Here is a 21,504-nt window from a genome sequence, read left to right as displayed (position 1 = left end):
TATAAATGAAGTCCATGCGCAGCTCCTTCTGATCAAAAGCATCGATAACTTGTTTATAGAAGTCTTCCTTATCTTTCTTCAGTTTTAAAAGTCTCTCTGTCTCGATGGAGATCTTCCTTTATTACCTCCTGCTTCGATTGAAAGTCCAGTTTAGAAAACTGCTTTATTTTAGATATGTAATCCTCCATGTTAAAAGTGCAAGCGAGAGGAAAAAATAAACACACGCTGCTCAGTCTTGCTGCTTGTTGTCACTTTTTCTGCAACCGAGTAGTCGCAAGAAGGATCACTAGCGCCCTCTACCACCAGGAGGCGGGAGTCATTTAATGACTTATATTTGACACACGCAGCTACGGTATATTAATAAAACATAGCTGCTTACTGTTCTTTTTAGCATATTCAATAGCATGGACCTTAAATCCTACTGAAAAGCTCTTAATCTTCTTCCCTTTATGCAAATTCAAATGATTGAAATCAGCCTCCTCCATTTTGAAAATGATGACAGGTGAAGTGTCACTCGTGACGTGACGAGTTTGACCCGGCGGAAATTCTAGACATGCGCGAATAAAAATAATATTTTGTGAAACGAGTTTGACCCGGCGTTAATCCTGAGCCGGCGGTAATGCTACGCATGCGCTAATTATTTTGCGAAACAATTCTAGTAATTCTAGTCAGGCGCATACTATATACCCGGCGGCAATTCAAGGAAATACGGTATTTTTATTGAATAGTAGTCTGTTTATTTCAATTGTTAGTTTTCCCTTTATTACCTCTTGTGTTATTTATTTTCACCCTATGTTTGTTCCCACTACTGCAACTTAAGATGTAGTTCTTAATCTCGTTATATGCAAATATAATGACCAGAAAGTCCATTCTATTCTATATTCGGTACTATACCGCCTAAAAAAAAGTACCGGTCCTCACTACAATCTACAAGGTTAATATAGGTCGCTTCTCTTTCTTCCCCTCCATTTTTCTGCATTCTTTTGTGTCTCTCATTATCATTACGTATATATGTATTGTTGCATTTGAACAACCATATTGTTGATAATAGAGGTATATTATTGGTATTGTTCATTATCAATAGCACTATTTGTATCGCTCTATTTGTAGTGTAATAATGCTCTGTGGAAGTTTCTCTATTGGGGGGGGGGTTCTCTTCTTGAGGCCGGTGTACAAGGTTGAGCAAGTTTTTATTGTCATGCACACATGCAGGGATTGCTTTTTCAGTCCAAACTCTAACAACGTGTATCGTTCCGGCTGCTGCTATTAAGGACGGCAGGTGATTAGATAATCAGTCCCAGCTGGGCAATCTACTCACCTGCCGCTGGCCTCGAGGAAATGACAGAAATGACAATGAGCGTGTGGAGGAGGGCGTGGTCGGCGCATCTCGTGCAAGAATGGGGTGTGTATGGCCCGGTCTCGAGGCCAGCGGCAGGTGAGTAGATTGCCCAGCTGGGACTGATTATTTAATCACCTGCCGCTGGCCTTAAGGCCGGGCCATACACAACCACGCCCTCCTCCGCATTGTTCTTTGTCATTTCTGTATCATTTATTTCGCTAACTGCTTCTTTGCTATCACTTTTACCATGGTTTTTGTACATGTCCTATTTGCTGATGTTGCTCTATTATTGTTGTTATTGTTGTGTTTGCTGTTGTTGTTGTTGTCTTTCTTTCTTATCCCCCTCTTGGTCCCGCAATTTCCCCCTCTGTCTTCCTTTTTTTCCTCCTTCCTCATTCCATTTTTTTTTTCTATTCTATTTATTGTTTTAATTGGTTTTAGTCTTTAAAATCGTTTTTAATCATATTTATTTTTTATATTGGTTTTATTTTTTATTCAGTCATTGGTGGAGCTAAGGATCTTTGAATATTGTTTTTAATATTGTTGTGCAGCACTTTGGAAACATTAATGTTGTTTAAATATTCTATACAAATAAAGTGGGTTGGATTGGATTGGATCCCTGCCTGCTCCGGCCTGGCTTTACCAAACAATAAGTGAAGTGAATTATATTTATATAGCGTTTTTCTCTAGTGACTCAAAGCGCTTTTACATAGTGAAACCCAATACCTAAGTTACATTTAAACCAGTGTGGGTGGCACTGGGAGCAGGTGGGTAAGTGTCTTGCCCAAGGACCCAACGGCTGTGACTAGGATGGCGGAAGCGGGAATCGAACCTGCAACCCTCAAGTTGCTGGCACGGCCGCTCTACCAACCGAGCTATGCCGCCCCGCCCGATAAAATAAATACATTTAATCAAGTCAAATACAAAATAAGGCAACAAGAGAAGTATCCCACACTTTTATTTTGTAAAGCATCTAAATCATTCTATATGTTTTGCCTGAGAAGCTGGACAGGACAGCAAAAAAAAAATTACCGAAGTACCGGAAAATATTGGTATGGGGACAACACGACACCCACCGTGACTTTTCAGTGTCTCTGTTCGTGTGTCTTTTTTCTGGCTCCAACTGTAACAACGTGTCTCGTGCCGGCTGCTGCTATTAAAGGCGGCAGTCCCAGCTGGGCAATCTACTCACCTGCCGCTGGCCTCGAGGCAGACTCCTCTGCGGACTCCCGTGACTGGACTTGACTTTTTCTCCTTTGTTCCCGTTCTACCTGTGATATCCAAAATAGCCGTGAATGCGCGGGTGTAGACGAGCCCTTTTGACGGCAAACAACAGAAGGATCTGACTGGAGCAGCTGACAGTCAAACAAGCAGCTGTCCTCAGTGAAGGCAGATATTTCCTTGTTGACTCTCCGCCGCCGAGCGCCAGACGTGTTTATCCACATTTCTTCTCCACCCAACATCAAACACCACCCCGACTCATCGTCGGGGACGCTATTCCCCACGGACACCTTTAATAAGCCACGTTCTTGTCATTTCTTCCTTTCTGTCAGGTTTTCGAAGGCAACAGCCACTACGACACGCCGGAGGTGCGGCGCTTTGACGAGCTGATCGCTCAGTACGTCCGAGTTTTTCCTGAGAGGTGGTCCCCTGCTGGGATCGGCATGAGGATGGAGGTGCTGGGTTGTGACCTGCCAGGTACGAACGCGCACATTGTCAGACGCTCCCTAGCATCGTATTTGCTTTGCTTGAAGGGAAACTTGCACTTTTTTTGTGAAGTTTGCCTATCGTTCACAATCTTTATGTAAGACAAGAACACATGTTTTTATTTTTAAATGCGTTCCAAGTCATAAAATATGGCATTAATGCAGATCATGGGAGTTCTTAGTTTTCAAAAAAACATCTAAAAATCATAACCTGAATATTTAAGTTAAAGTTAAAATAGCAATGATAGTCACACACACACACACTAGGTGTGGCCAAATTATCCTCTGCATTTGACCCATCACCCTTGATCACCCCCTGGGAGGTGAGGGGAGCAGTGAGCAGCAGCGGTGGCCACGCCCGGGAATCATTTTGGTGTTTTAACCCTCCCAATTCCAACCCTCGATGCTGAGTGCCAAGCAGGCAGGTAAGGGGTCCCATTTTTATAGTCTTTGGTATTACCAAGTATTCGCATTATTGTTATTATAATCGCTAACGCTTTAAAAATATTTTTTTGTGGTGCCTCAATCACAGGGAGCTAACTCGACATTATGAGCTGCTGCATCTCCTCGGAGTTGGTGAAAGTTAAATCTAGATTGTAAATATATATTATAAATAATATAAATATATAGTATATGTTATGTATTGGGCTTCACGGTGGAAGAGGGGTTAGTGCGTCTGCCTCACAATACGAAGGTCCTGCAGTCCTGGGTTCAAATCCAGGCTCGGGATCTTTCTGTGTGGAGTTTGCATGTTCTCCCCGTGAATGCGTGGGTTCCCTCCGGGTACTCCGGCTTCCTCCCACTTCCAAAGACATGCACCTGGGGATAGGTTGATTGGCAACACTAAATTGGCCCTAGTGTGTGAATGTGAGTGTGAATCTTTTCTGTCTATCTGTGTTGGCCCTGCGATGAGGTGGCGACTTGTCCAGGGTGTATCCCGCCTTCCGCCTTATTGTAGCTGAGATAGGCGCCAGCGACCCCAAAAGGGAATACGCGGTAGAGAATGGATGGATGGATGTTATGTATTGTAAATATTACATGCAAATATAATACAATGTAATAATATATATGTTACGGCCCGGGCGCATTCATCTGCGCACTACGCTGAACGCAATCAGCAATCTGCACACCTGAAGCTGATGAGACACCACGCTTCTTAAGCCAGTGCAAACCTGCGTTCCGGGCCAGAACGTAGCGACCTGTTCCCCTACACAGCATTCCTCTGTTTCCTGATCACGAGCTGTGTGTCTCGTCTCCCCGTAATCCCTCTGGTTACCTGCCTGCCTTTTTGGATCTCGACCTCCCGCCTGGACACGCACTTTGACACCTCGCTCTTGCCCCTGGCCTCCTGCCTGTCCATGGATCTCAGGCCTTGTCTTGCCCTCTTGGACTTCCACACCTCGCTCAACATCAAGTATCAATGATTAACACACACACACACAGATTAGGTGTGGTGAAATTAATCCTCTGCATTTGACCCATCAAACTTGATCACCCCCTGGGAGGTGAGAGTAGTAGTGACAGCAGCGAAGGCCGCGCCCGGTAATCATTTTTTGTGATTTAACCCCCAATTCCAACCCTTGATGCTGAGTGCCAAGCAGGGAGGTAATGGGTCCCATTTGCATCGTCTTTGGTATGACTCGGACGGGGGTTTGAACTCACAACCTACCGATCTCAGGGCGGAATCTCCAACCACTGAGTAGGCTTTTTGAAGGGAATAGTGAAATTAATATGCCCGCCATATGTTTAAAATGAACAAAGTATGTAAATATCGAATGTGCCTGTACTTACAGTGTGTATATAAAAGGTTGATGGAGGGATGTTTTTTTAGAGGCGTAATAGAGCCATTCCCTATGGCTCCATTGTTAGCTGACTCTTGCTAGTGTTTATTTAAGATTTAGAATGCAAAAAAACCATGTATGTGCTTGTCTTACATAGGGATTGCGAACGATAGGCAAAATTCACCCCAAAAATGCAAATATGTAATGCTTCTAGGAACATCTTGGAACATTTGTGTTTTCCTTAACAGCGATATTTTTTTTTTTTTCCAAAATGTGTAGACAAAAAAATAGACAAAAATAATAATAATAATAATAATATATACATATATATGGAGGGTTTTGGATGTTTGTTTTTTTAGAGGCAGAATAGAGCCGCTCCCTTTGGCTCCATTGTTAGCTGACTCTTGCTAGTGTTTATTTAAGATTTAGAATGCATAAAAAAACATATATGTGCTTGTCTTACATAGGAATTGTGAACGATAGGCAAAATTCACCCCAAAAATGCAAATATGTAATGATTCTAGGAACATCCTGGAACATTTGTGTTTTCCTCAACAGTGCTATTTTTATTATTTTTTCCAAAATGTGTAGACAAAAAAATAGACAAAAAAAATAATAATATATATACATATATATGGAGGGTTCCGGATGTTTGTTTTTTCAGAGGCAGAATAGAGCCATTCCCTATGGCTCCATTGTTAGCTGACTCTTGCTAGTGTTTATTTAAGATTTAGAATGCAAAAAAAACATATATGTGCTTGTCTTACATAGGGATTGTGAACGACAGGCAAAATTCCCCCCAAAAATGCAAATATGTAATGCTTCTAGGAACATCTTGGGACATTTGTGTTTTTCTTAACAGCGCTATTTTTATTTTTTTTCCCAAATGTGTAGACAAAAAAATAATAATATATATACATATACATGAAGGGTTTTGGATGTTTGTTTTTTTAGAGGCAGAATAGAGCCACTCCCTTTGGCTCCATTGTTAGCTGACACTTGCTAGTGTTTATGTACGATTTAGAATGCATAAAAAACATATATGTGCTTGTCTTACATAGGGATTGCGAACGATAAGCAAAATTCACCCCAAAAATGCAAATATGTAATGCTTCCAGGAACATCCTGGGACATTTGTGTTTTCCTTAACAGCGCTATTTTTTTTTTCCAAAATGTGTAGACAAAAAAATAGACAAAAAAATACTAATAGTAATATATATATACATATGTATGGAGGGTTCCGGATGTTTGTTTATTTAGAGGCAGAATAGAGCCACTCCCTTTGGCTCCATTGTTAGCTGACTCTTGCTAGTGTTTATTTACGATTTAGAATGCATAAAAAACATATATGTGCTTGTCTTACATAGGGATTGTGAACGATAGGCAAAATTCACCCCAAAAATGCAAATATGTAATGCTTCTAGGAACATCCTGGAACATTTGTGTTTTCCTCAACGGCGCTATTTTTATTTTTTTTCTCAAAATGTGTAGACAAAAAAATAGACAAAAAAATAATAATATATATACATATATATGGAGGGTTTTGGATGTTTGTTTTTTTAGAGGAAGAATAGAGCCACTCCCTTTGGCTCCATTGTTAGCTGACTCTTGCTAGTGTTTATTTACGATTTAGAATGCATAAAAAACATATATGTGCTTGTCTTACATAGGGATTGTGAACGATAGGCAAAATTCACCCCAAAAATGCAAATATGTAATGCTTCTAGGAACATCCTGGAACATTTGTGTTTCCCTTAACAGCGCTGATTTTTTTTTCCCAAATGTGTAGACAAAAAAATAGACTATATATATATATATATATATATATATATATATATATATATATATATATATATATATCCAATGCAGAGGATGCTGGTTCCCAGGAGGATAAATGGACACTCCATAAAAATGTACATTCACAAACACCTTGACGTTACAATTTTGATAAACTAGCACATTATGTCCACTTGTCATCACAACAGACATAAAAGTGTCCTTAATCCCATTCATACCCCCAGTGGATGTGGTGTATGTTGTGTGTTTGTGTTATTGTTTATCTGCCAATGTGTGTATTTGCTTTGAGTAGTTTGCAATCACGCCAAATTAAGCTTGCGCTTATCTTTTGCTTTTCCTTTCTGCGCGTGAGATCAAGGGTGAGGTTAATCATCCGTGTCTGTAGGCATTTGCAACATGTCTGGACAGGGATTAACGTGTCTAGGTCATGGTGCTTCTACCAGTAGTGGCCATCTGTGCAGGTTTACTGTACTACTGTACTCTCACAACCTTCTGCTGATGATCAAGCTGCCATCTTCTTGTGTTGTAGTTGAGGCACTGACTTATAATTTCAAAGTTTCAATTGTTGCGCTTTAATCAATTTGAATACAGGTTACTTCAATCAATCAATCAATGTTTATTTATATAGTCCTAAATCACAAGCGTCTCAAAGGGCTGCACAAGCTACAACGACATCTTCGGTTCAGATCCCACATAAAGGCAAGGAAAAACTCACAACCCAGTGGGATGTCAATGGGACTATGAGAAACCTTGGAGAGGACCGATCCTCTAGGGGAGACCGGATGCATTGGACGTCGAGTGGGTCTAGCATAGTAGTGTGAGAGTCCAGTCCATAGTGGATCTAACATAATAGTAGGAGTCCAGTCCATTGTGGATCTAACATAATAGTGAGAATCCAGTCCATAGTGGATCTAACATAATAGTGAGAGTCCAGTCCATAGTGGATCTAACATAATAGTGAGAATCCAGTCCATAGTGGGTCTAACATAATAGTGAGAGTCCAGTCCATAGTGGATCTAACATAATAGTGGGAGTACAGTCCATAGTGGATCTAACATGATAGTGGGAGTCCAGTCCATAGTGGATCTGACATAATAGTGGGAGTCCAGTCCATAGTGGATCTGACATAATAGTGGGAGTCCAGTCCATAGTGGATCTGACATAATAGTGAGAGGTCAGTCTATATAGTGGATCTAACATAGTAGTGTGAGAGTCCAGTCCATAGTGGATCTAACATAATAGTGGGAGTACAGTCCATAGTGGATCTAACATGATAGTGGGAGTCCAGTCCATAGTGGATCTGACATAATAGTGGGAGTCCAGTCCATAGTGGATCTGACATAATAGTGAGAGTTGAGTCTATAGTGGATCTAACATAATAGTGAGAGTCCAGTCCATAGTGGATCTGACATAATAGTGAGAGTCCAGTCCATAGTGGATCCAACATAATAGTAGGAGTCCAGTCCATAGTGGATCTAACATAATAGTGGGAGTCCAGTCCATAGTGGATCTAACATAATAGTGAGAGTCCAGTCCATAGTGGATCTGACATAATAGTGAGAGTCCAGTCCATAGTGGATCTAACATAATAGTGAGAGTCCAGTCCATAGTGGATCTAACATAATAGTGAGAGTCCAGTCCATAGTGGATCTGACATAATAGTGAGAGTCCAGTCCATAGTGGATCTAACATAATAGTGAGAGTCCAGTCCATAGTGGATCTAACATAATAGTGAGAGTCCAGTCCATAGTGGATCTGACATAATAGTGAGAGTCCAGTCCATAGTGGATCTAACATAATAGTGAGAGTCCAGTCCATAGTGGATCTAACATAATAGTAGGAGTCCAGTCCATAATGGGTCTAACATAATAGTGGGAGTCCAGTCCATAGTGAATCTAACATAATAGTGTGAGAGTACAGTCCATAGTGGATCTGACATAATAGTGAGAGTCCAGTCCATAGTGGATCCAACATAATAGTGAGAGTCCAGTCCATAGTGGATCTAACATAATAGTGAGAGTCCAGTCCATAGTGGATCTAACATAATAGTGAGAGTCCAGTCCATAGTGGATCTGACATAATAGTGAGAGTCCAGTCCATAGTGGATCTAACATAATAGTGAGAGTCCAGTCCATAGTGGATCTAACATAATAGTAGGAGTCCAGTCCATAGTGGATCTGACATAATAGTGGGAGTCCAGTCCATAGTGGATCTGACATAATAGTGAGAGTTCAGTCTATATAGTGGATCTAACATAGTAGTGTGAGAGTCCAGTCCATAGTGGATCTAACATAATAGTGAGAGTCCAGTCCATAGTGGATCTGACATAATAGTGAGAGTCCAGTCCATAGTGGATCTAACATAATAGTAGGAGTCCAGTCCATAGTGGATCTAACATAATAGTGAGAGTCCAGTCCATAGTGGATCTGACATAATAGTGAGAGTCCAGTCCATAGTGGATCTAACATAATAGTGAGAGTCCAGTCCATAGTGGATCTAACATAATAGTAGGAGTCCAGTCCATAATGGGTCTAACATAATAGTGGGAGTCCAGTCCATAGTGAATCTAACATAATAGTGTGAGAGTCCAGTCCATAGTGGATCTAACATGATAGTAGGAGTCCAGTCCATAGTGGATCTGACATAATAGTGGGAGTCCAGTCCATAGTGGATTTAACATAATAGTGTGAGAGTCCAGTACATAGTGGATCTAACATAATAGTGAGAGTCCAGTCCATAGTGGATCTAACATAATAGTGGGAGAGTCCAGTCCATAGTGGATCTAACATAATAGTGAGAGTCCAGTCCATAGTGGAAGCTAGCTGAGACCAAAAAATGTTTCCATAGAGAAGTAATTATCCATCCATCCATTTTCTACGCCGCTTATCAGCAGTAATTATGTAAAACATTAATGGGGAAAAAAATAAAATGTTTTATTTTTCCTATGGTATTTGGTACACTAGTAGAACGCACTGATATTTGAGCCACACCCAATAATAAAAAAAATAAATAAATAAATAAAAATCCATATATTAGCCGCACCGGACTCTAAGCCGCAGATATAAATTACTTTTTCACACAGAAATATTTTTTAAATGTTTATTTACATACCTTGATTGTTTCCAGGGCATACGTACATTTTATATTTAACGCTTAAATCTCTGGAGTCTACATCAACTTCAGATCTATTCCTCATTTCAAAATGTTTTATTTTTTTTATGTTGCTTTTTTGTTTGTTTGTTTGTTTTCCGCCCTTTTTTGTCAAACAAAACTATGCTTTTTATATGGCAAACACACAAAATATGCAAAGTCTTCCACCAAAAATATTTTTCAAAGTGGAATATTTCATGTGACGTAATCGGGGTTCAGGTGGTGGGGGGAAGTGTATATTGTAGCATCCAGGAAGAGTTAGTGCGGCAAGGGATTCTTGGTATTTTTTCTGTTGTGTTACGGTGCGGATGTTCTCCCGAAATGTGTTTGTCATTCTTGTTTGGTGTGGGTTCACACAGTGTGGCACATGTTTGTAACAGTGTTGAATGTTACGATCCGCTGCCCGCATCATGTTATGTTCAGGTTTTGAGTCATTTTGTTATTATGTTCTGCTAACATTTGCCTTAAGTTTCCTGGTGGCACTTCCTTGTTTGTTTTCATCACCATGGTAACTTCATTTTTCACCTACCTTGTTCGCACACCTGCTTTTGATCAGAGACTCTATTTAAGCCTGCCTTTTCCGTTCACTCGTTCTCTCCTCGTTGTTTAGTGTACATACGGTTTGTGTTTCATTAGTAACGACTCGGCTACCTGTTTTGGACTCGCTTAGCCTTTTGTGTTTCCTAGCTCCCATGCTAGCGTTTGGTTTTGCCTGTTGTGCCTCGAGCAAGTATTCTGTTGGTTTCTCTAGCTCACATGCTAGTAGCTCTTTGTTTGCCTTTTTTGTTCCTAGTCTGTTTTTAGTTTTAATAAATCATTATTTCTTACCTGTACGCTGTGTCCGAGCCCGATCTGCATCCAGGAAGAGCACCACTCGCATCACGATGCCCGCCAAGCGTCACAGTTGAAGTTGTTTACATGGCCACCCTCAGTGTGACCTGTATGGCTGTTGACCAAGTTTGCCTTGATTGACAATCGATCCCTCGCTCCCTCGCTCTCTCTGTGTCTGCCCCTCCCACACGAATGTTGTTGAGTACGCACACCTCTTAAACCTGTACATACATTGAAAATTCACGCAACATTTGAGACATTTAAGAAACCCCACCCGGACACCCCAGACAGTCCCTCAAAAGAGGACATTTCCGGGGAAAAGAGGACGTATGGTCAGTCTATTTTATATATTACTTATATACGGCTTTTCATTTTTTGTGGCTCCAGGCAGATTTGTTTTTGGTATTTTTGGTCCAATATGACTCTTTCAACGTCTTGGCAATATAGGGTCTGTTTGCAAACTTGCACGCGGTTCCATGCAGAATGACAAATCTACGCTGATACGAAGCACGAGTGCTCCTCTCTTCTGGTGTTAGACCGGCAGTTCCTCGCCGCCGTAACGGACGAAGGCAATATTGTATGTCGCAAAGGGCGAATGAAAAATGCAACTGTCAGACTGGCGGCACGTTGGACGTCAGGGCTGCAGCCATGTTGTGACATGTGACAGGTGAAGGGAACCGAGCAGCCTGTTGGCTTTAACGGATGGCAGCATCAGAAGGGAGCGGGGGGGCCGGGGGCGACCTTAAGGGAACCGTATATCCTGAATGTGTCAGGACGAGCCAGAGGCCTGCGAGTGACGGGAAGAGAAGGGACCGCCGCTGCTTTTAACACTTCATTGATGTACTTTTACCTTGGCTGTGAAAGTAAGTCAAGTCTAAAATTAAGTACTATCGAGTCTCGATTTGCCCAAATTTTTACGTCGCACCAAATATGTCAGATAATATGTCAGACCATATGTCAAATATGGTCGTGGAACTGTGGACCAGCTCTATACTCTCGGCAGGGTTCTTGAGGGTGCATGGGAGTTTTCCCAACCCAGTCTACATGTGCTTTGTGGACTTGGAGAAGGCATTCCATTGTGTCCCTCGGGAAGTCCTGTGGGGAGTGCTCAGAGAGTATGGGGTATCGGACTGTCTGATTGTGGTGGTCCGCTCCCTGTATGATCAGTTTTAGAGCTTGGTCCGCATTGTCGGCAGTAAATCGGACCCGTTTCCAGTGAGGGTTGGACTGTTATGTTTTACTAAGGGGAGATGACAGCAACAGACACCAGGGGGTTCATGTTCAATAATTGTATTGTATATAAATAGTCAATATATATAATAATAATAAGCAATATTAACTAATGAACTAAACTAAGAAAATGGAGTGTGTGACAAAAACCCAGGAGTGTGTATGTGTGAGGCTATGTAAAAGGTTAACTGAAGGGGTTGGGTCGTTCCCGGCCCAACTCTGGGCCCCTAGGGTTAAGAAACACCTTATATGTGTGTTTGTACGTAAAAATGTGTGTGTGTGTGTGTGTGTGTGTGTGTGTGTGTGTGTGTGTGTGTGTGTGTGTGTGTGTGTGTGTGTGTGTGTGTTTATATATATTTACATATATGCGTAAAAGTGTGTGTGTGTGTATATACATACACACACATATATGTATATATATTATATATACACACACACACACGTTTCTACGCACATATATATGTGTGTGTATATATACATATATGTATATATATATATGTGTGTATATATATATATATACATATATATATACATATATATATATACATATACAAATATGTATATATATGTACACATATGTGTGTATATATATATATATATATATATATATATATATACATACATATATATATATATATATATATGTATATATATATATATATATATATATACATATACAAATATGTATATATATGTACACATGTGTGTATATATATATATATATACATACATACATACATATATATATATATATATATATATATACAATATAGTGTCTTCAAAGCATTTTTTTCTACTAATATAAGGACTTTTGTCAAAGCTGGAACCAATTGTTTATGATTACATTCATTTTTTATTTTAATTTTTTTTTAGGGGGGTGGCGTGGCTTGATTGGTTGCGGGTTCCAGGTTCGATATCTACTTCCGCCATCCGAGTCACCGCCGTTGCGTCCTCGGGCAAGATTCTTTACCCACCTGTCCCCCCAGTGCCATCCTATCCAATCCAATCCACTTTATTTATATAGCACATTTAAACAACAATAACGTTTCCAAAGTGCTGCACAGCCATGTTAAAAACAATTGTAAAAAAATAATAATAATAATAAAATAAAATAAAAAAAGTATATATATATATATATTATGCTCCACCAATGACTGAATAAAAACAAAAAATAAATAAATATAAAACCAATAAAAACAATATAAAAACAAATATGATTAAAAACTATTTTAAAGGGTAAAATCAATTAAAACAGTAAAATAGAAATCAAAGTGTATAAAAAACACAGAGGACAACAGAACAGAGGACCACACTGGCTTAAATGTATATTAGATTATGGGTTTCACTATGTAAAGCACTTTAAGTCACTAGAGAAAAGTGCTATATAAATATAATTCATTTCACTTTTATGGGGAACTATCTCACTATAGAAAATGTTCAGTTTAAGAACCAATTAAGTTCTTAAATCAAGGTTTGACGATGTAGTACTTTTTGCAATGCAGTCCGCTGAAAATGATGGAAAGCGCCTCTCTTCATAGCACCTTGACAATCGGTCAAAGTTGGAATTGCCACGAAACACATCTTAAGATATTCAACACTCTCCTACCATCATTGATTGATTGAGACAATTGACCACGAAATGGTAACACCCGAATAAATTTTTCAACTTGTTTAAGTCGGGGTCCACGTTAATCGATATAACAATATACTATCAGCATAATACAGTCATCGCACAAGTTAATCAGTGGCTAAAGTGGTAAGTGCACGCCTTAAATTTGTCCCGTTTCATGTGTCAGGTAAACCGCGACAAATGGGGCAACACTATATATATATATATATATATATATATATATATATATATATATATATATATATATATAAAGTGGACAATTTGGGTGGAGGGCCGTTCGGTTTCAGCGTGACTGAGTCCAAAACGCAAAGGCCCAAAAAGGCCAGGTGTGGAATCGACAAAAATTCCCATGGACAGACTCCAAAATACTGTCCTGTAAAAAAAATATATCCAGATGATTGGAAGCAAAAGGGGGGGTCAACTTCATATTTTCTCCCAGTTTGACTTCCTGTAGAATCAAAAATCACACCGTGACGCGATGACATCACCAGCACAGCACGGAGCGTTCTGACTCGTGCGGTCGGTTTTGTGACTTTCTGAGTCTGCGTGCCAGATGTTGGCCTTCTGGAGTTGATCACCGCTTTAAACAATTCATTTCCACGTTCACGTCCCAGAAGCCGCTTCTGTTCCAGTCCTAAATACAACAAACAATCACGCAATCCTTCAACCCTGTCAAGGAGCAACTAGTGGTCTCAATTCCCTTTTTCCACTTGAATTTTTTTTCAAAGCCGCAGTACGTGACAACTGCTACACATTGTGAAGTAATCATTGCTTTACTACAGCGGAACCCGACTTTTTCTTTGTCTTTAATAAGGACTTGGACTATAAGGCGCACTTCAAATATTTTTTTCCCCAAAAACTCGACAGTGTGCCTCAACCTAATGTACGGAACAATTCCGGTTTTGCTTACCGACCTCAAAGCAATTTTATTTGGTTTATGGTGTAGTGATAAGTGGGGCCAGTAGATGGCAGTCAAACATAAGAGAAGCGTGTAGACTGCACTATGATGGCAATATGACTCAACACCTACACCATTTTATATGTTCCATTGAAAACATAGAACATTACACAAAAATCTATCAAAATGTTTTAGTACAGTGGTTCTTAACCTGAACACTAGGTTCTAATTTGCCATCTGATTCGCAAGTGTGTAATGTGTTGTGAGTTCGTGCACTGTGTTGGTTCTGTAAGAACGTGGACTTTGGTGCAACTTGCTGCGTGGTTTTCGCAGCTTGTTACGAGGGGTTTTTTTCTCGGAATGCAAACGAACTGGACCGGACATGGCTCGAAGGTAAATACATGATTTAATTTTACTTTTAAAAAAAGGAACAAACAAAAGGCGCGCACAAGGCGGAGAACAAACTTGGCTAAGAAAACCAAAACTAGCACAAAGGCAGAACTATGAACATGAAACAAAAACACTCACGGTGACGAGAACTATGGTAACTACCTGGCAACTACAGGCTTAAATAATAATGACATGATTAACAACAGGTGCGTGAGTTCAAACAAATGAGGCAGGTGAAACTAATGGTTGGATCTGCATAAGTCCTGAAAAATTGCGCCCGTCCGCCTTTGTAGTCTGTGCTGACACCGTAGTCCATAAGTTGCTTCTTTTTCTCTATCTTCTTGTTATGGGACATTCATCCTTCTTGTTGCCATTTCTAATATAAAGTAGTATAAAGTTCTTACATATATATGTCAGTAAACTCGCCATGAAAGCTCTAAAACATACCGGTGTAGTGAGTTTAGATTATTCACCCGAGGAACTTTATTATGAGACAGAGTTCCGGTCGGATGGTTTTGTACGGGACACATTTCCGATGTTGTTGTTTTCCAGATGAGGAGATGCTGCTGCGTTATTGATTGAAGTAAAGTCTGAATGTCATTAAAACAGTTAGCGCCATCTTTTGACACTTCTTCCACTCCCGTCCTTGCACGCTACACCGCTACAACAAAGGTGACGGGTATTTCCAGGCGTTCGCGGGCCACATAAAATATTGTGGCGGGCCAGATTTGGCCCCCGGGCCTTGAGTTTGACAACAGTGCGTTATCCTGTAAAAAAATAAAAGTCTGTAGATTTTATGGTAAAGATAAAATGCAGGTCAGTCACCAGAATTTTACTGTAAAATTGACAGTGGTTTTTAAGCTAAATTACTGCAAATTTAAAAACCTGTACCACTGTTGTTTTTATGGTAAAATTCTGGCAACTTAGCGGCCATTTTTTACCTTAAAATATATGGGCTTTTTTTTTTTTTTTTTTTTTTTTTACAGTTTATTAGTTTATTGCAAATTTTTAAAAAAACACAAGCATTGTGGTAACATTTAGCATTTATTTATTTATTTTTACAGCATATTACTGAAAAAAGTTTTTAAAAAAAGTACTTCTGTTATTTTTATGGGAACATTTTAGCGACTGAACAGCCTTTTTTTTTTTTTTTACAGTGCTTCACTATAAATTGGAAAACTGCACCGATTTTATTTTATTTTATTTTTTTACCCCAAAATTCTGGCCACTGAGCTGCTTTTTTTTTCACCATTAAATCCACCTCCCCCGTTACTGTAAATGGAAAAAATGGTACCACTGATACTTTTATGTTAAATTTGTGGTGACTGAGCTGCCAGATTTTTAGAATAATATCACTTTTTTATTTTTATTTTATTTTATTTATTTTGTCGCCTTGCGAATTTGGCAAATAATAATTATACAGCTTGAAAAACATCAGTATAAATATGTATTACATTTGCTCAAAAAGGTTTTTTATGTTTACTTGGTCATATACTTTTCAAATGTTATTAAGACAACATTTTGGGCCAAATAAAATGCTAAACCGGGCAAAATATTTTCACTTTGGGCATCCCTGCTCTAGCTAATGTTGGACTTTCCCCTCCCAACAAAGCATGACTGATAGAAAGCCCCCAAAATCAAGACTCTAGCTTGTGTGCCAACATAGAAACAAGAAAAACTCTCCGATGTAAGTTAAGTCAGGATCTAATTTTTCCAAAAAAATGGACTAGCTTTATGCTAACATACATTGGCTTTGCTATTGACATGCTGCTGATTAGCATTAGCAATTTTAAATAGAGATTTCAACACCTCCGAGTTTGTTAATGAAAACTGTAACTAAGATGCACGTTACAATCAAACAGCTGCAGCGTAACAAGTACAATACTTACAGTATTTACACTTTCTAAGGCGCAACACAATACAGAAAAAACATCACAAACGTTTGGGACACATTTGGGAAGATTTTGACGAGGTGGTTTTGAATCAGAAAAAGTTAAAAACATTAAAAATATATATATTAGATCAGGGGTCTCAGACACGCGGCCCCCGCGAGACGTTATTTTGCGGCCCCCACCTTAATATGAAAGTTTAATGTTGGTGCGGCCTGCAAGTTTTATATGAATGGTGCTTGACAGCGTTGTGTGTGGAGCTGAAGGAATCTACCAATCACGGTGTGGTATGTGGCTCTCAAGCGCTGAACATTGTCCTCACTTGCGTGATGCAAGCAGAGAAACTTTTTTCCGTTTTTCCACTAGACCAGCACGCGCTCTTCCTCCCTCGCTCGCCTGCTCACTCTCTTTGTCACTGTGAGTGTGTGTGTCTCTCTCTCTCAAGCTCCCTCCCCCGGCGCCGTTGTAAACAGTCCGAGCGGGGAGACAAGCGGCCCGGAAGCTTCCGATGCACTCCGAAGAAGGACCGAGCAACAATACAAAACTGTGGTGCACTGGACCCCAGCGCTGATACTCCGATAGAGAGTTGCTGGGCGAATCTGACGTGTAACACGTTAGTTCGGGGCTAATTGTGCTACCGTGACTGTAAACTCCATGGCGAACACCACAGCGCGTGGCATCACGCGCTGGGGAGCTCCTCACATCTGAGCATTGTTTACAATCATGGCCACCAACAGTGAGAGCGATTCGGACCGAGAAAGCGACGATTTCCCCATTCATTTGAGCGAGGATGAAAGATTCGTGGATGAGGAAAGTGAGAGTAAAGGACTAGAAGACGAGGGCAGTGGGAGCGATTCAGATGTTATCAGACAAATTTACTAGGATAGTTCTGGAAAATCCCTTATCTGCTTATTGTGTTACTAGTGTTTTAGTGAGATTATATGGTCGTACCTGTACAACCTGAAGGTTGTTGACGGGTGGTGACGATGCTCATCTCTGCCCTTCGTAAGGGACCCTTTTCGAAACACGATCTTTCGAAATGATCGCTGCATAATACACTGTACCTTGTGTGTGTGGTCCAATCCAACCGTGTTCGCTTGAAATCTCTGTTCCATTGTAAAGCTTGACTGTCATCTTTCGGGAATGTAAACAATGAAACACCAGCTGTTTGTGTTGCTAAATGCGGCCGCAATACACCGCTTCCCACCTACAGCTTTCTTCTTTGACGTCTCCATTATTCATTGAACAAATTGCAAAAGATTCAGCAACACAGATGTCCAGAATACCGTGAATTTATGCGATGAAAACAGACGACTTATAGCTGGAACTAAATGTCCTCTCCAATGCGTGGCGTCACGTCATACCGCGACGTTTTAGCATGATACTTCCGCGCAAAATTTTAAATTGCGATTTAGTAAACTAACCCGGCCGTATTGGAATGTGTTGCAATGTTAATATTTCATCATTGATATATAAACTATCAGACTGCGTGGTCAGTAGTAGTGGGTTTCAGTAGGCCTTTAACTTGGACTTACAGATGTAGCGAGCGACTGTAGTTACCGACAGTGGTTTTCTGAAGTGTTCCTGAGCTCACGTGGTGATATCCTTTACACACTGATGTCGCCTTTTAATGAGGTACTGCCTGTGGGATCGAAGATCACGGACCTAGCCATTAATGTGCAGGGATTTCTGCGGATTCTCTGAACCTTTTGATGATATAAGAGACCGTAGATGGTGAAATTGTGGGTTTCAGTAGGCCTGTAAATGACAACAGTGAAATATTCAAATGACAGCCTGTCGTCCTGTTCTCGTGCGTAGTCGTCTATGTACGTGCTACTGGAGATGAAATATTCAACAGAGATGTTTACAGATAAATCTGCCACCAGCGAACACAAACACAAGTTGAGTGGAACTCTTCGACGACACACAAGTCTGCAGATTTCAAACAAGACCACGTTTGCTCCAAAGCGCAGCCTTGGCGGTTGCCGGTGCGTGCTCGGCCTTGCAGAGCCCAACGCTCTGAAGTGTATTGTTTACAAATCCAGCTGCTGACGCCGCAAGAATCAGCGCCAACGCCGTATCGTTATCTGGGCTTCAGCGCCGCGTGAAGCGCTAACAACTTTGCCACACACCGTTTTTCACATTCATTCGTGGGCCCCGGCTTCTCTGGCTGCACGTGTGTGTTGGGGGTAATTGTGCGTCACCACTCTCGGGAGAGTCCCGCAGCAAACATAATTGTTGCTTATTACTTCCTTAACTAGGGCCTGTTTGTTCCCTCTGGCATAGGACGCTACTTTTTACAACATGGGCGCCTTCTCAACTACTTGCTATACCTCGTAAAGTACCTCTTTCCTGTTTCCATATGAGTTGGGAAATTGTGTTAGTTGTAAATATAAACGGAATACAATGATGGCAAATCATTTTCAACCCATATTCAGTTGAATGCACTACAAAGACAAGATATTTGATGTTCAAACTCATAAACTTTATTTATTTTTGCAAATAATAATTAACTTAGAGTATCATGGCTGCAACACGTGCCAAAGTAGTTGGGAAAGGGCATGTTCACCACTGTGTTACATCACCTTTTCTTTTAACAACACTCAATAAACGTTTGGGAACTGAGGAGACTAATTGTTGAAGCTTTGAAAGTGGAATTCTTTCCCATTCTTGTTTTATGTAGAGCTTCAGTCGTTCAACAGTCCGGGGTCTCCGCTGTCGTATTTTACGCTTCATAATGCGCCGCACATTTTCAATGGGAGACAGGTCTGGACTGCAGGCAGCTCAGGAAAGTACCCACATTTTTTTTTTACGAAGCCACGCTGTTGTAACGCGTGCTGAATGTGGCTTGGCATTGTCTTGCTGAAATAAGCAGGGGCGTCCATGAAAAAAACAGTGCTTAGATGGCAGCGTATGTTGTTCCAAAACCTGTATGTACCTTTCAGCATTAATGGTGCCTTCACAGATGTGTAAGTTACCCATGCCTTGGGCACTAGTGCACCCCCATACCATCACAGATGCTGGCTTTTCAACTTTGCGTCGATAACAGTCTGGATGGTTTGTTTCCCCTTTGGTCCGGATGACACGATGTCGAATATTTCCAAAAACAATTTGAAAAGTGGACTCGTCAGACCACAGAACACTTTTCCACTTTGCATCAGTCCATATTAGATGATCTCGGGCCCAGATAAGCCGGCGGCGTTTCTGGATGTTGTTGATAAATGGCTTTCGCTTTGCATAGTAGAGCTTTAACTTGCACTTACAGATGTAGCGACCAACTGTATTTAGTGACAGTGGTTTTCTGAAGTGTTCCTGAGCCCATGTGGTGATATCCTTTAGAGATTGATGTCGGTTTTTGATACAGTGCCGTCGGAGATATCGAAGATCACGGTCATTCAATGTTGGTTTCCGGCCATGCCGCTTACGTGGGGTGATTTCTCCAGATTCTCTGAACCTTTTGATGATATTACGGACCGTAGATGTTGAAATCCCTAAATTTCTTGCAATTGCACTTTGAGAAACGTTGTTCTTAAATTGTTTTGAATATTTGCTCACACAGTTGTGGACAAAGGGGTGTACCTCGCCCCATCCTTTCTTGTGAAAGACTGACCATTTTTGGTGATATCCTTTAGAGATTGATGTCGGTTTCTGATACAAAAAATGTTGATCAGTTTGAACATCAAATATGTTGTCTTTGTAGCATATTCAACTGAAAAAGGGTTGAAAATGATCATCAAATCATAGTATTCTGTTTATATTTACATTTAACACAGTTTCCCAACTCATATGGAAACGGGGTTTGTACATCATCGCTTTTGGCCCATCGTCTACAAAAAATGATAAACATGAACATCTACTGTATTTTCCGGACTAAATTTGTGGGGGGGGGATTATGTTTTTTATTAATTAGCCGCACCAGACTATAAACTGCAGATATACCTGTATTTCCTTGAATTGCCGCCAGGTATATAGTATGCGCCTGACTAGAATTACTGCTGGGTCAAACTCGTTTCGCAAAATAATTAGCGCATGCTTAGCATTACCGCCGGCTAAGGATTAACGCCGGGTCAAACTCGTTTTGCAAAACATTATTTTTATTAGCGCATGTCTAGAATTTCCGCCGGGTCAAACTCGTCACGTCACGAGTGACACTTCACCTGTCATCATTTTCAAAATGGAGGAGGCTGATTTCAATCATTTGAAAATGCATAAAGGGAAGAAGATTAAGAGCTATTCAGTAGGATTTAAGGTCCAAGCTATTGAATATGCTAAAAAGAACAGCAAGCAGCTATGTTTTATTAATACACCGTAGCTGCGTGTGTCAAATATGAGTCATTAAATGACTCCCGCCTCCTGGTGGTAGAGGGGCGCTAGTGATCCTCGGCTGCAGAAGAAGTGACAACAAGCAGCAAGAGTGAGCAGCGATCGTTTATTTTTTCTTCTCGCTTGCACTTTTAACATGGAGGATTACATATCTAAAATAAAACACGTTTTCTAAACTGGACTTTCAATCGAAGCAGGAGGTAATAAAGGAAGATCTCCATCGAGACAGAGAGACTTTTAAAACTGAAGAAAGATAAGGAAGACTTCTATAAACAAGTTATCGATGCTTTTGATCAGAAGGAGCTGCGCATGGACTTCATTTATAAGTAAAGGTAAGACCATAATAATGTTTTTTTTATTAAATGTGCTTTTCATGATGGTATCCTTACATCACACTCAAATTTATAAGCGCAGGCTTAAATTTACCGCATGCCTTTGGTAAGTGCCAGAGTGAGAAGAGGTTTTAAAATAATTAGCGCATGCTTGCCTTTACCGCATGCCTTTGGTAAACGCCGGAGTAATTAGCGCCCCGGCGGCAAT

General features: G+C 40.4%; 1 protein-coding gene across 3 annotated transcripts in view; it reads left to right on the top strand.

The window, feature by feature from the left end:
• Positions 1-21,504, top strand: part of LOC133564198 (neuropilin-2-like) — a 461,460-nt gene that overhangs the window by 185,569 nt on the left and 254,387 nt on the right. For all 3 annotated transcript variants that reach the window (XM_061918348.1, XM_061918347.1, XM_061918349.1), the window contains exon 11: positions 2,893-3,037. In XM_061918348.1, coding sequence (XP_061774332.1) covers positions 2,893-3,037 — 145 coding nt within the window. The remainder of the gene's footprint in view (positions 1-2,892; positions 3,038-21,504) is intronic.

Source organism: Nerophis ophidion, linkage group LG13 (genome assembly GCF_033978795.1).
Source record: "Nerophis ophidion isolate RoL-2023_Sa linkage group LG13, RoL_Noph_v1.0, whole genome shotgun sequence".
In the NCBI taxonomy this organism is placed as follows: Eukaryota; Metazoa; Chordata; class Actinopteri; order Syngnathiformes; family Syngnathidae; genus Nerophis; species Nerophis ophidion.
This window is presented reverse-complemented; position numbering and strand designations above follow the sequence as displayed.